This window comes from Eurytemora carolleeae, unplaced genomic scaffold (assembly GCF_000591075.1).
Source record: "Eurytemora carolleeae unplaced genomic scaffold, Eaff_2.0 scaffold1398, whole genome shotgun sequence".
NCBI classification, from domain to species: Eukaryota; Metazoa; Arthropoda; class Copepoda; order Calanoida; family Temoridae; genus Eurytemora; species Eurytemora carolleeae.
Window position 1 is genome coordinate 54,359 of NW_019397284.1, and position 14,488 is coordinate 68,846.

The following is a 14,488-nucleotide window of genomic DNA, read 5'->3' on the forward strand; positions in this document are numbered from 1 at the left end:
TGGAAACTTAAATCTTAACAATGATACTAATTTTAAAGTGAACCCTCAACCATGAACACGATAATAGTTTGGCTAATGAATAATATTATCTTATTCATGATATCGACAAATGTTTACATCAAGTTTATTACTTTAAATTACGTCAGAAGTTTCTTTAAGAACTGAGGGGAAAAATATCAATAATAGTTTGTTGCCACTTTTTATATACTTGGTAATCAGAGATTTAACTGTTCTAATAATATAAACTCTTTGTGACGGATTTGAATTTCAACTGAGAATTCCTTCTTTTATTATGATTTTAGCTAAATTAAACATTACAATTATAATTCATAACTATCAATTAAATAATTTTCATGGTTTTTTAATAAATTGCAGATCATTCTTTTATGCTAAATTATTAAAATATGTTTTGGTAATTAATATGAATAATAAAACACTAAGGCGACAGAAAATAATTGACACTTATTTATCTTCACTGTTCAAAAAATACTTATCAGGGATTGGATATAATGAGTCGCGAGATGTGGTTCAACGGCCACTGCCTATTCAAATTCTGAATCTTTGATTCAAAGTTAAAGATTCATGCGGTTTAAGGTGATACAATGGAGAGTGAATCAGTGATTCAGGATTTAAACCTACGGTGTAGGTAGTTAAACGATTTAAACCTGCGTTGTGTTAGTTAAATGATTTAAACCTGCGGTGTAGGTAGTTAAACGATTTAAACCCGTGGTGTAGGTAGTTACACGATTTAAACCTGCTGTGTAGTGAGTTAAACAATTTAAACCTGCTGTGTAGGTAGTTAAATGATTTAAACCTGAATCAGTGATTCAGGATTTAAACCTGCGGTGCAGGTAGTTAAACGATTTAAACCTGCGGTGTAGGTAGTTAAATGATTTAAACCTGCGTTGTGGGTAGTTAAATGATTTAAACCTGCGGTGTAGGTAGTTAAACGATTTAAGCCTGCGGTGTAGGTAGTTAAATGATTTAAACCTGCGTTGTGGGTAGTTAAATGATTTAAACCTGCGGTGTAGGTAGTTAAACAATTTAAACCCGTGGTGTAGGTAGTTAAACGATTTAAACCTGCTGTGTAGGTAGTTACACAATTTAAACCTGCGGCGTAGGTAGTTAAATTATTTAAACCTGGGGCGTAGGTAGTTAAACGATTTAAACCTGCGGTGTAGTTAGTTAAACGATTTAAACCTGCGGTGTAGGTAGTTAAACGATTTACCTGCAGTGTAGGTAGTTTAACAATATGAACCTGCGGTGTAGGTAGTTAAACGATTTAAACCTGCGGTGTAGGTAGTTAAAAGACTTGTCTCAACTCATCATGATTTAAAATGGCGGTAAGTTGTTCAAATTCATTCAATTCAGTCCCAGAGCAAATGAATTTTCAATTGGTGGATCAGATTAAAAAACAAAAATTACTAATCAGTAGGTTTTTTTCTAGCATTGGGGTGGAGGGTTTTGGGCAAAATGGCCCCCTATCCATTCATTTCAACGGGATATACGTCCATTTTTCTATTTTATCCAGGGCAGGGGATCAATTGAAACAGTCTAAATTACATCTCTTAGACTTACATTTATGTTTCAACACTCGCTTTAAAAAGTCTATCTTGTTCTTGTGAGAGAAAAAAACATCAAACTTAATTTTTTTTATTTAACAACAAACATGCAATACTGTACATAACAAACTGATAATGTACATAACAAACTGATACACATAAAACATTCACAATAAATATATATATTTTAAGGAATTGTGTACAGCAAAATTGTATTACTATTTATATACATGTTATTTACTCTCAAAAAAAAAATAAAATCAATAGAAATTGAAATTGATTTCGTTTTTTCTTCAAGTAAATGGCAATTGTAACCAAATCTGTTCTATCAAAACACCATTTAAACAAATTACTACTTTCTTTGAAAAAAAAACTTGAAGCCTCCAGAGCACGCATTGTAACACTTATTAAACCTGCAAAACTGTAGAATGACAATTTGTTTTATTGAAAACTTTAGATTTTTATTTCCATATAAATTACCAATCCATATTATTCAGACAATTAATTATTTAATTTCTTTAATTTTAAAAATTTTAAAAATATTTTTTATTTAGCAATAAAACAAAAATATATAAAAAAAATTGGCGTGTTTATTATTATTGTTATAGTGATCATTTGTTTCATTGCTATCATTATTATTATCATTAATTTTATCATTATCATTATCTTTCATTATTATTATCAATAATATTATATCTTTGATTAATAACTTAATTATTTTTACTATTATTATTATTATCTGACCTACAGACTGCACATGTACCCCCACAATCCTCTGGAGTAAAGCACTCTGCACAATGCCTGTATATACATCTCTCACTAGCTCCTAGTAAATCTAGAAAAACACATTTACAGAGAATGTTTACTAAATATGACTGATGCTGAATTTCAAATGTAAAGGAATTAAGTTTTTGCCACAAACTCTGTTTTTCTAACCCCTATATCTTTGTGACCCGATGTCGTAAATCTTAAATATTTCAAACTATGAATTCTGTTTGATCAAATAGTTGTAGTTTAAAATATCACAGGTTTACACCATTGGGTTGCAATGATATAGGGATCAGAACATTTGAATTTGTGGCTAAAACTCAATTCCTTTTCCAAATTGGCAAAAAGGGTGTCCACTCTTGGAAATGAAAAAAATTGGGATTTAAAATTAATTCTGACATAATTTAAATCATCATCATTCATCACCCCTTTAGAAAGTTGCCAAAATAAAATATTGCAAGGATAAACAAATGCAATATACTGAAATAGTTATATTGTAAATAAAAATAAAATAAATTGTAGAATTGACAGAAGAAACATTTGAAGAAAGGAAAAATATGAGAAATCAGAAACACTATTTGGAAAAAACAATTTTATCAAAACGGTGTTATTGACCCACTCATCCTTTCAGTCGTATTAAAGTAAATAACCAAATTCAGAATTTTAATAATTTTAGCCAATTCTAGACCTAGCTAAACCACCTACTGTCGGTTTAAATATTATAAATCACCAATTCAAATCCTTCAATAATCTTTTAATTCGATTGTTGGTTCAAATGTGTACCGGCAGTACAGTAGAGTACAGTACAGTACAGTACAGCGACACGGCTCAAATTCTTTAAATTCGGTCTAGAAAACCTTTTTAGATTAAAGTAACAGTCAGGCCATTTTTGCGCGGGGTATGACGGGAACCTCTTTAACGCGGAGGTAGTAAGACTTGGGACTTTCATCTCACGAATGTACTCCCTCAAGGATGCATTTGTACTTACCCCCGAGGATTTTTGTCATCGCGATGACTGGGTCTCGAGAGGGAAGATGCTAAAGGATGACCGTGTNCCAGCAGGTTAAAGTCAGCCAGGTCTCAATAATAATATTCAATACTTTATTACAAACCAGTGATAATTCTACATTGATATTAAATACCAGCAGGTTAAAGTCAACCAGGTCTCAATAATAATATCAATACTTTATTACAAACCAGTGATAATTCTACATTGATATTAAATACCAGCAGATTAAAGTCAGCCAGGCCTCAATAATAATATTCAATACTTTATTACAAACCAGTGATTCTACATTGATATTTAGTACCAGCAGGTTAAAACCTAACAATTGTTCAGGTCTATGGATGTTGAATTACCAAAATACAATCAAATTCTCATCGTCTACTCTTTTTTAACTTGTAAATTGTCACTCATGAGATTTCAAATTTACAACAGATCTGATTCTAGAAAAGGGCCCCTGATCATTTTTAATAATTATAAGCTGCAAAAATAGAGACATTACTGAAAGTTTTGGTACTTTTTCTATATAAAACTTACTTCCAATCTGGCAAAGACCATCAGCTTGTGTCACACATCTAAACAAATATTTTAAATAAGATTTGAAAATATTAAGCTGATCAACGTGTACACCGTACACTGTAAAAATCAACAATATGACAATTTGAAAATAAAATTTGATTTGGCCTTGAATTTTATTTTTAAATGATCGAATTTTGTACATTCGTCTCTAAATTCTTACCCATCACAATTTGTTCAAAGATTAAATCTGAAACAATCACATTGGAATTGATAAGATAACCACAGTCAAAGGCATAATGCTGCATTTTAGGTAATTTTTGTTAGCAATACATTTTAAACAATTGTCTCTGTTTCAAATGGTGTTACATAATTTTCATATCTAGGTATTAGATCATAGTGAGTTAGTTGGCTCAATATCTAACATAATCAAGTTTAGAATATCTACCTATCATCAGCTCATTCTAATCTGTGTCCTTCTATATATTTGTATACAGAAAGTGACCTCTATTTTATCATATTTAATGTATGTATTCTATGATGTAAACTTTTAGACGTAGAACAGGTTCAGAGCAAATACTGCCTGAGCCGGATCTGGCCATTATTATCTAACTGGTTTTTACTTCCTGTCTGACTCTTAACCTGTTTTATACTAAAATTAAATGAATGCAGCCTCTAATGATGTTAAAATATAAAGTAACTGATTAAACTCATCATTCATGAATTAAATCTATATTTCTGTGCAACCTTATCATATTTGCAACCTTAAATTCTGCTAAATTATAATGATAAGGACTTAAGACTAATTTTAATGATTTTTGAAATAACTGCTTTTAGAGTATAAAGATTAAATAAATGTACATTTATTACATCTTAAAGTTTTTGTTATAGTGAAATACTTCAATACAGAACAGTTTTTAAAAATATTTTGTTGACTTTGAAGACACATTTTAAAAAGACGAAAATGTCGCAAGTGTTCAATAATGTTTACCAAGAAAATAAAAAGATATATTAGCCATTAGGTTTTAAGGTTAGTCTGTGGTGAGGTAACAGTTGCTAAATTTTTAATGAGTTTACCATTTAGTTTCTCTCCGTGTAATTATTATTTATTCATAGCACGAATTACTCTTCGTCTTGGTTTTCTAGGGTTTTGTTTTCATTCAACATAAACAAATTATTATTAGCAAAACAAAAAGGGGAAAGGATGGAGATTAAAGTTTTATCTTGGAAAGGAAATTGGGAACAGAGTTGATAAAAGTAGTTGTACTTGCTACGACTAGTTCGATATATCTACCTGGATCCAATATGGCTCCAATATGTCTCCCATATATCTACCGGGATCCAGTATATTTACATTGCTAAAATATACCTACCTAAATCCAATATGTCTACCTGGCTCCAATTTATCTACCTAATCCAATTTATCTACCTGGCTCCAATTTCTCTACCTAGCTCCAATTTATCTACCTGGCTCCAATTTATCTACCTGGCTCCAATTTATCTACCTGGCTTCAATTTATCTACCTAACTCCAATTTACCTACCTGGCTCCAATTTACCTACCTGGCTCCAATTTATCTACCTGGCTCCAATTTACCTACCTGGCTCCAATGCTTGATTTGTATTCCTGGCAGGACTGGAGTGTATTTCCTCCCGAGCAGCTTGTATATTTCCTACAATGTACATATACAGTGAGAACCAGAAAACTGCATAATGGGAAGACGACATAATAGCAATAATCTAGTTTAATTTATATTGTTACAATGCAATAAGTGTTACTAGTAAAATATTAAATCACTTATCCAGTTAATGAGTTTGCTGTTTATAATTGCTGTGTCGTTTATAATTTGAGTCAAAAAGTCGTCTTCCTATTCCAGAAGCATTGGGTACCAAGTGTTTAGAACCAAGGTGCAGGGGGGATTTGTTAAATTTATGAAACCAATCTGTGATGCATCAGAACCACCAGGGATCTACCATATCTTTCAAAACAAGGTCGGAACTCTCTTGGGACGGGACGAATGCAGTTTATGTAAAATAAACCAGTTGTTGAGCAAACCTGATACGTCACAGTTAAATACCCCCCCTCCCTAACCCCTCCCCCCGAACTATTGGAATTTGGTTTAACTTGTCTACATAACAACATTTCCAATCAAAATCCGAATTTACAAACTGTTGAAAGTTAATGTCCAATATTATAAATTGTCCAAGTTGAAGAAATGTTTTAAATTGACTAAAGTTGCCACTTACCTATCTGAAAAATGTCCTAAAGTACAAAAAGGATTAAAAAAGGCTTAAAATTACAATATTTTACACTTATACTAAATATGCTAATCAACAAAAAATGACTTTATTTTAAATACGTTCTATCTAACTTTAATTAACTTTGAAAATTTTGACATTTTTTGACTTGTTTTATCACAGGATATTTAACTATTTTGCAGACTAAAATATTATTTATAAAACAGAGAAGGTCATTCAAAAAGATTGAAATGGGGTTGGCTAAAGCTGTCCATAATTAAAGCACTTTTTCCCATTTCATTCGTTTGCATTAAAGCATTTTCGATCATTATTGGAATAAGCATTAATTTTCTTTATAAACAGATTTTTGTCCAGCCCTGCTATAGTCTAATGAGGGGGTTCTGTTCTTAAGCCTATCTCTGCTGGGGTACTTGAAAACCAGGATATGCTGGGGGGGGGGTCAATTTTACCCCCCCCTCTAAATCCCATGTTTGATGTCCAAATATGACAAATGATACATCATTGGAAAGCTCTTGTGCTCTACTTTTAGAATCTGCAAACAAATTTGCAAATTTGCAAAAAATGATTTGGATTTGGAAAGGAATATTTAAAAATAATTCAACGTTTGCGTTTTTAAAGAAAAAAAAATCCGTTAGTTTTTAATTGAAAATTTTGTTTAAAACTTTGCCCAGCCCTAAGCTTGAAAAGTCCAATAAAGAACTTGACAGACCTTTTTTAATGCAAATTAAAACAAAAACCCTTTTTAAAGTGAATGAAAGTTACCTATAAATTGGAGGGCATTCGTGATCAGATTTGCATTGAGCACCACTAAAATAATCAATGACATTTGTGAATTAATTTTTGAGTACAGCGGTAAGCATAATTACCAATATAATATAGGCGACATTCTAGTGCAGTTCTCCCTACTATTCACCTTGCATGTAAACAAAGGGAAGTTGTGAGTTTGACGGGCATAAATTTGTGCTGTCATCAAAATTATATTTTCTTATGACACAAAATTGATTGGTTTTACATGTAGTGAAACATAAAGAAAAATTCTTAAATAAACTGTGTGGGGGGGGGGTGTATACCCTAAATTTAAGCACGATCGATATTTAGTACACGTGCAGTACACATGTTATATAAGTGCGTACTGCATATTTTATCCAGCTGTGTCATATCTGGGTTAAATATCACAAAAAATACAAATAAATAAATAAATCTAAATTTCTTATGTTTTATTATTTAAAGTTATCCCATAATATGTCATAAAACAATATGTTTGCAAGCTCGAAAGTAAGCAAAGCTTCAATAAAATGTCGTCTATAATATATTGGTATATAGGCTTACCATTGTATGCTCAGTGCTCACAAACTATTTTTTAATACATCTAAATGTTTCCAAGGATTTAATGCAAGGAAAGTTATTTCAGAAGTGTACGCATGTTTTGTACTGCAGTGTACTAACACTGGGCAGTAATGTAAACACAAGACGGATGTCGAAGCCTGAAATGGGATCCATCCTTCACATAAATAATCAATGAAATATTCTGGTTATAGGAAACTATTATGTGAATTATCAATATTATCAAAATAAAATGCTTTTAACCTCCTCGGATATTAAACGAACACTGAGGCATCTATTCTTGTTTACAAATTCCGCCCAGAGAGAACTGGTTTCAATATGTACGTATAGTATACGCAACTGCAATTACCTTTCCTTGCATTACATTCTTGAATGTTTCTAAGTTATTTTAATTATTTATGTTTAAAATAAAAAACTAATGCTTTTTTGTAGGTTCTTTTGAAAAGTTAAAATGAAAAAAAAAATTAAATTACCAGATTTAAAATTAGATGTTTAAAAAGGTAAAATGAAGAATGAATGAAGTACACGATTCAGTACACTGTACAGTGTACACTAGTGCACAGTACACTATACAGTTTACTATAACTGCATACAATACAGTACAATATTCATAACATATACAGTACTCTTTACACTCTGAATCTATGTAAGAAAGTCACAGGAAAAAAAGTGTCTGGAAAAAACTGGTAGGATTTTATTAAGGACTTTATTTCGGAAAACTTTTTATTCAATGAACCTTTTTGGCGGTTATTCTTTAGTTCACAAAATACGTTGGACTAAACAGTGCAAAATACAGTACACTACACAACAATCTATACAATACACTATAAAGTACACTATACATTACACTATACAGTATTTCACTATACAGTGCACTAAACAGTACACTATAATGTACACTATACGGTACACTAAACAGGAAATTATATAGTGCACTATACAGTACACTATACAGTACACTATACAGTACACTATGCAGTACATAATACATTATATTATACAGTATACTTACAGTACACTATATAGTACACTATACAGGATACTTTACTGTACACTATTCAGTACACTATACAGGATACTATACAGTACACTATTCAGTACACTATACAGGATGCTATACAGTACAAAATGCAGTACACTGTACAGTACTCTTACAGTACACAATACAGAACACTGTACAGTACACTAAACAGCACACGATACAGTACAATATACAGTACTTTTATAGTACTCTTTACACTACACTATACGGATAACTATATTCAAAGTATAGATGCGTAAAAAAGTCTTTCTTATGAAAATGTCTTAGGCTCGACCGCTCGACTTCATTTTCACAAGATTTAGGACTTTTTTCTTGGTTTTTTTTCTTCGGATATATTTTCCTTAGGATTTTATTTCCTGTGATCTCATTTCCCGAAACTTTATTGACAGCCCCCATACTATTTTAGGAAAAAAGTCCTAGGAATCCAAAACACAGGACTTTATTTCAGTGACTTTTTTTTCCAAGGACTAGAAAAAATTCTGACTTTTTCCAAAGTTTTATTTCCAGGTTTTTTCCAGAAACTTTTTTCCCGGGACTTTCTTACATAGATTTAGACAATACAGTTCAAAATACAGTACACTATACAAAACACTATACAGTACGCTTTACAGTATACAATACACTATTACACTGTACAGTACACTATACAGAAAACTTTACAATACACAATACAAAACACTTTAAAGTACACTTTACAGTACACATTACAGTACAGTATACAGTACACTATAAAGTACACAGTATATTCTATACAGTACAAAATATAGTACACTTTACAAACACTATGCAGTACACTTTACAGTATACTATACCGTATACAATACACTTTACCGTATATAATACACTATACCGTATACAATACACTATACAGTATTCTATACAGTACGCTTTACAATATGCACTTTACAGTACACTATACAGAATACTACAGTACACTGAACAGAAAACTAAACAGTTCACTTTAAGGTACACTTTACAGTACACTTTATAGTACACTATAGCCTAAGCTATACTTTTCACAATACAGTACACTTTACAGTACACTATTCATCACACTTTACATTCCACTATTCAGTACACTTTACAGTACACTATACAGTACACTATACATTACTATACAGTACATTTTACAGTACATTATACCGTACAATTTACAGTGTATTTTACAGTACGCTATACAGTACACTATAGTTTACACTAAACAGAACACTATACAACAGACAAATTACATTTTACAGTATACTATACATTACACTATGCAGTGCACTATACAGTATACTATACATTACACTATGCAGTACACTATACAGTATACTATACATTACACTATGCAGTAGACTTTAGAGAACACTAAACTGAACACTATACAGCACACTATACAGTTCACCATACAGTACACTACACAGTAAAATATACAGTACACTTTACAGTACACTATACAAATCACTATGAAATACACCATACAGTACAGTATGATGAACACTTTACTGTACAGTATGCAGTGCAGTTCCCTATACAGTACAGTATGATGTACAGTGTACCATACAGTACACTATACAGTGCACCATACAGTACATTATACAGTGCACCATACAGTACACTATACAGTGCACCATGCAGTACACAGGTTACCTATATGTTAATTTGATGATACAAAGAAAATAATAAAAAACTTGAAAATTCCAGGTCAAATAATAAGTTTCAGAGATCAAATACGAAATTTCAATCGTCTTTTAATTCTTGTTATATATAAAAAATATAAAACATATTAAACAAATAAGAACATATATGCTACAAAAACATCGGTTAAAAGCATATAAAAGAATAAAACAAATTCATAAAAAACCAGTCATTAGTGGAGGGTAAAAAAAACTAACTTAAATATATTTTTTTTTCATTAATATTTTTTAACATGTTATGTTTCGATAATTCAATAGTTTTTTATTTTTCATTGGTATATATTTTAGTATGTGCTCCAATTTTTAAGCGTTTTAAGTCCCAAATAATTAAACCATACATGCCTAATAAGTTGTACTGAGACATTTCCATACAAAGTATGAACTGAAAAACTGATAAATACTAAAACTAATTTTAACATCATCGTATAACATATGATTCAAAAGTGTTGCTCTAGCCCTGACGCAAAGAAAGGAACTGGAAGATTAATGGGCGTATGTGACGCATATGAGGTGTCAGCATCGCAGAGTATATTTGGACGGATAAATATTATTAATAGGCTCCAGAGCCCTAGATAATGAGTATCGTCGTAAACCCCATTTTAGGATCTTGGGTTTCATAAATGATTTATGACAAATTTGTAAACATAATTTTTTTGGTTTAAATTATTATTTTATGTGATTAGTCTCTCATTCTCTAATTCTTTAATTTCATTCAACAATACTCTCTTTTCCAGCTTCAGCCTTTAAGGTGTCCCATTAAAAAAAAACATCAAAATAAAACTTAATTTATCATTTTTCTTTTATCCCCTAATCCCTGTGTTCTGCTTGTGCTTTTGTTTGACTTATTATGACATTGAATTTTACAGTTTCAGCATTTGGAATTACAAAAAAGATTTTTCGTAAGGGAATTGAGTTTTTGTCACAAACTCTGATTTCTCTTCCTTATATTTTTTCAACCCAATGTCGTAGACCTTTGACATTTCAAACTATGACCTCTATTTTAGATCAAATAATTTAAGTTTAAATAATCAAAGGTTTACGACATTGGGTTCCAAAGAGAGAGGGATTAGAAAATCAGAGTTTGTGGCAAAGACTCAATTCCTTTGTGTAGGTTTTCAGAGAATATTCTGGAGAATTTCCTCGGAAATTGTTTGGACTAATTCAGTTGAAGGTTTCATGCAGCCTCTATAATCTTTTGGAAAATATATGTAATGTAATGTTTCGGGATATTTAAAAAAAAAGTTTCACAATGCACCAATTAAGAACTGTGGAATGTCTCACAGCTTTTATATGCAATTTAAGAATAAAAAGCATTCACAGTGAAGAGAATGTCTGGCAAAAGAATTTTTGATCGGTGAAATTTTTTTAAAATAAATCATCTTTAATTTAATTTATTCTTGATATTGATAGACCAGCATATTTGTTATTTATAATAATTGACCATTGCGATCAAAATAAAGGGAATGAGGTTAATTTTGTGATTAAATGATAACTAATCAAACTTGATACCTTGCAGACCATAAACTTAAACAAGATTTAACATTTATACATACATTATACATGTCCTTTGATATTGACCCTGGACCCACCACCCCCCTCCCCCAAGCCAAGTCCAGTCCCATACCATTTAATAGTCAAAAATTTGTCTGGGATTAGTCTATGTTAAATCGGTGAATGCCATATTATTTTTATAAATGTAAGAACTCTAAATTCAATTACTTCCGTCTAAGGGAGGTCTAAAAAACGTTTTGCATAGTAAATATATTTACGAAAATAACATTTTTCGATTGCTTATTCCAAAATGTAAATGTCCGACCTGAGCCTGAATCATTAGAAATAACTGTAGGCTATCCTAGATTTTTTAATCACCCACTCCCCTTTCGGACATATCAATAGCATCAAAAAAGGGGGGGTAAAGTTAAAATAACATTTCGAGTACTTCTAAACTGATGTAATGAATAAACGTTTCTCATTTATATCTTTGTAACCTGTAAATATATGTTTCTTTAATTAATAGACCCTAGTTGCGGTCAACTTACTTACCTGTATCTTTCTATATCTAAATATAGACAGTTCAACAAAGTCTCTTGCTATTAATGGATTGTATATACCTGGATAGGTAGAGAGGACAGAGTTTGTGAGAGATTAAAACAGGCGCATTTATGCTGATAAAGACAAAGAAGGAGTGAGGCATTTTCCACAGCCCCAACCATCACCACCACAACCAAAAAGTGGAGAAGGCTTTGCCCATCTCATAATGCATTTACGTAATTCTATTAATTTGTATTGTTTGAAAATATTTGAATATAATATTTACATTTTACTTTTTCTAAAACAAAGCCTGAATAAATTGCCCATTTTCGTCCGGGAATTAGGCTCTAATCCGGGGGGAGGAGGTGGATTCACTGTTTATATGTAAATGATTCACTGAAAATTGTGTTTAAATAGGTTCTTTTTTTGCACTTTAAGTTTTACTAGATCCATGAGGTTATTTATGTAAAATCCTTGGCAAGGTTTGGTTTGGCGGATGGCCGGAGTACGGAGTATTCAACGGAGATACAATCTGTCGGAGACGACCTTTGAAACAGGGTTACATTAGGGATATGGTTCACAAACGTGTTTAAAATTGGTCAGAAAGGGGGGGAATATCAAAGCTAGGGTGGGGCTAAGGGGGGATGGGGATATCGGAAACGGGGGGAAAGAGGGTACAAAGAAGATAAAGACAGAAATTTTGTTTACAAAAGAAGATGGTTATCCAAATGTTTTTAATGACCTTCATAGCCTAAATAGCTGAAAATGAAATTATTAAATATCTAAACAGACTTGACAAAACTTTAACTCGACACAGTTGAAAGAAATGATGTTATCCATCAAGGGAGTGTCTTGTTTCATTAAGAAGAATTTCAAGAAAATGTTTTACACTTTACTTAACATTAAAAGGAAGTTTGTTTCTGATAAAGGGGTGGCAAGAAAAACTTTTACCTTGTTTAAAAATGATTCAGCCAACCTATTTTTAATTTAATTGTTTTCAAAATGTCTGAAAAACTACTTACTTGGAAGATTACTGGAACTTTTTACGCAATTTCAAAAAATCCTGAAAGAGAGGCATCTCTAATTCACAACGATACCCCTTTGTAACATCTGAAGAGAAACCACAACAAAAAATAATCATTTTTCAGCTCGAAATATAAAGATATCTCATTCCTCCCTGATCAACTGAAGGTTTACAGGGTATTGTTTTATACCATCTATATACAGAAGTTCACTTGAAATCACGTATACAGTCCCTTTATGGTATTAAATAAAGGTAGAATCTCATAATGCATTTATGAATGTTAATGTACTGTTAAGAGATTAGAAGTAAGTAAAGAAATAGACGCTAGGGTTGGGCACTTTTCCATTTAACGAACCGTGAAACGATCCTTAAATGAGAGAATATTTTTTTGAGAAATTTAGGCTTTTTACTTGGAAATGATATTTTCCCTGTGTGTAAGACCCCCATATTTTCGTTGGAGACCCTCAGACTCTCGTTGGAAATACCCATATTTTCATTGGAGACCCCAGATTCTCGTTGATTTTTATTGGAGAACCATAATATGAAGGCCTCCAACGAAAATTTGGGAGTCTCCAACGAAAAGACGAGGTCATCAATCAAATTCTGGGGGGTTTCCAATAAAAATATGGGTGTCTTACACGCAGGATTGCTGAAATGTCGTCTTCATATTCCAGAATTTCTTGGGTCTCACTGTAAATAGTTTATTTTCATTACTTCATCATCAAAGTTTGCAAATGTTGAATGATTAAAATCGTGTATTAAAGTGCATATCTCTATGGTGTAGAATACAAGAGTGAATACGAGGAATGTGTCCTAGTTCCAAATATTCAAGGTCTGATCAAACCAACAGATATTTAGATAACAAGCTCCACTGTAAACTAGGTTTAAGGAGTATGTAAAATGTATGGGACATCAATATGTGACCTCGTAACTCGTAAGTATGAGAAGCACTATTTAAGCAGTTTTCAGGTTTTAATTTGATAAAATTTACTGCAGATTTCCATTCGATTTTTTTTGCGGATTTTTTGTTAAATCTCATTCAACTTTTATGAACTTTTATGAAATTTTGGAAAACAATAGAATAAACATTTTTTCAAAAAAAATTTTTTTTTCAATGTTTCAAAAATAGTATTTATGCCAAATCCGAACAAAACAATAATTTTGAAAATTTTGTCCAAAAGGGGATGGGTTCCACCAAATTTTCATGTCCAGCATATATAAAAGAATCGACCCATAAATTAAATGGTAAGTGTGCAAGGGA

General features: G+C 31.5%; 1 protein-coding gene across 1 annotated transcript; it reads right to left on the reverse strand.

Annotated features, from left to right (window-relative positions):
• Positions 1 to 1,739: 1,739 nt before the first annotated feature.
• LOC111713254 (uncharacterized) lies at positions 1,740 to 10,634 on the reverse strand. Its single transcript, XM_023488087.1, has 6 exons — positions 10,515 to 10,634; positions 6,870 to 6,914; positions 5,450 to 5,521; positions 3,871 to 3,908; positions 2,307 to 2,397; positions 1,740 to 1,975 (listed from the first exon to the last, which is right to left on the reverse strand). The coding sequence occupies exons 1-6, from the start codon at positions 10,592 to 10,594 to the stop codon at positions 1,915 to 1,917; spliced, it is 387 nt and encodes a 128-aa protein (XP_023343855.1). The 5' UTR covers positions 10,595 to 10,634; the 3' UTR covers positions 1,740 to 1,914.
• Positions 10,635 to 14,488: the final 3,854 nt, after the last annotated feature.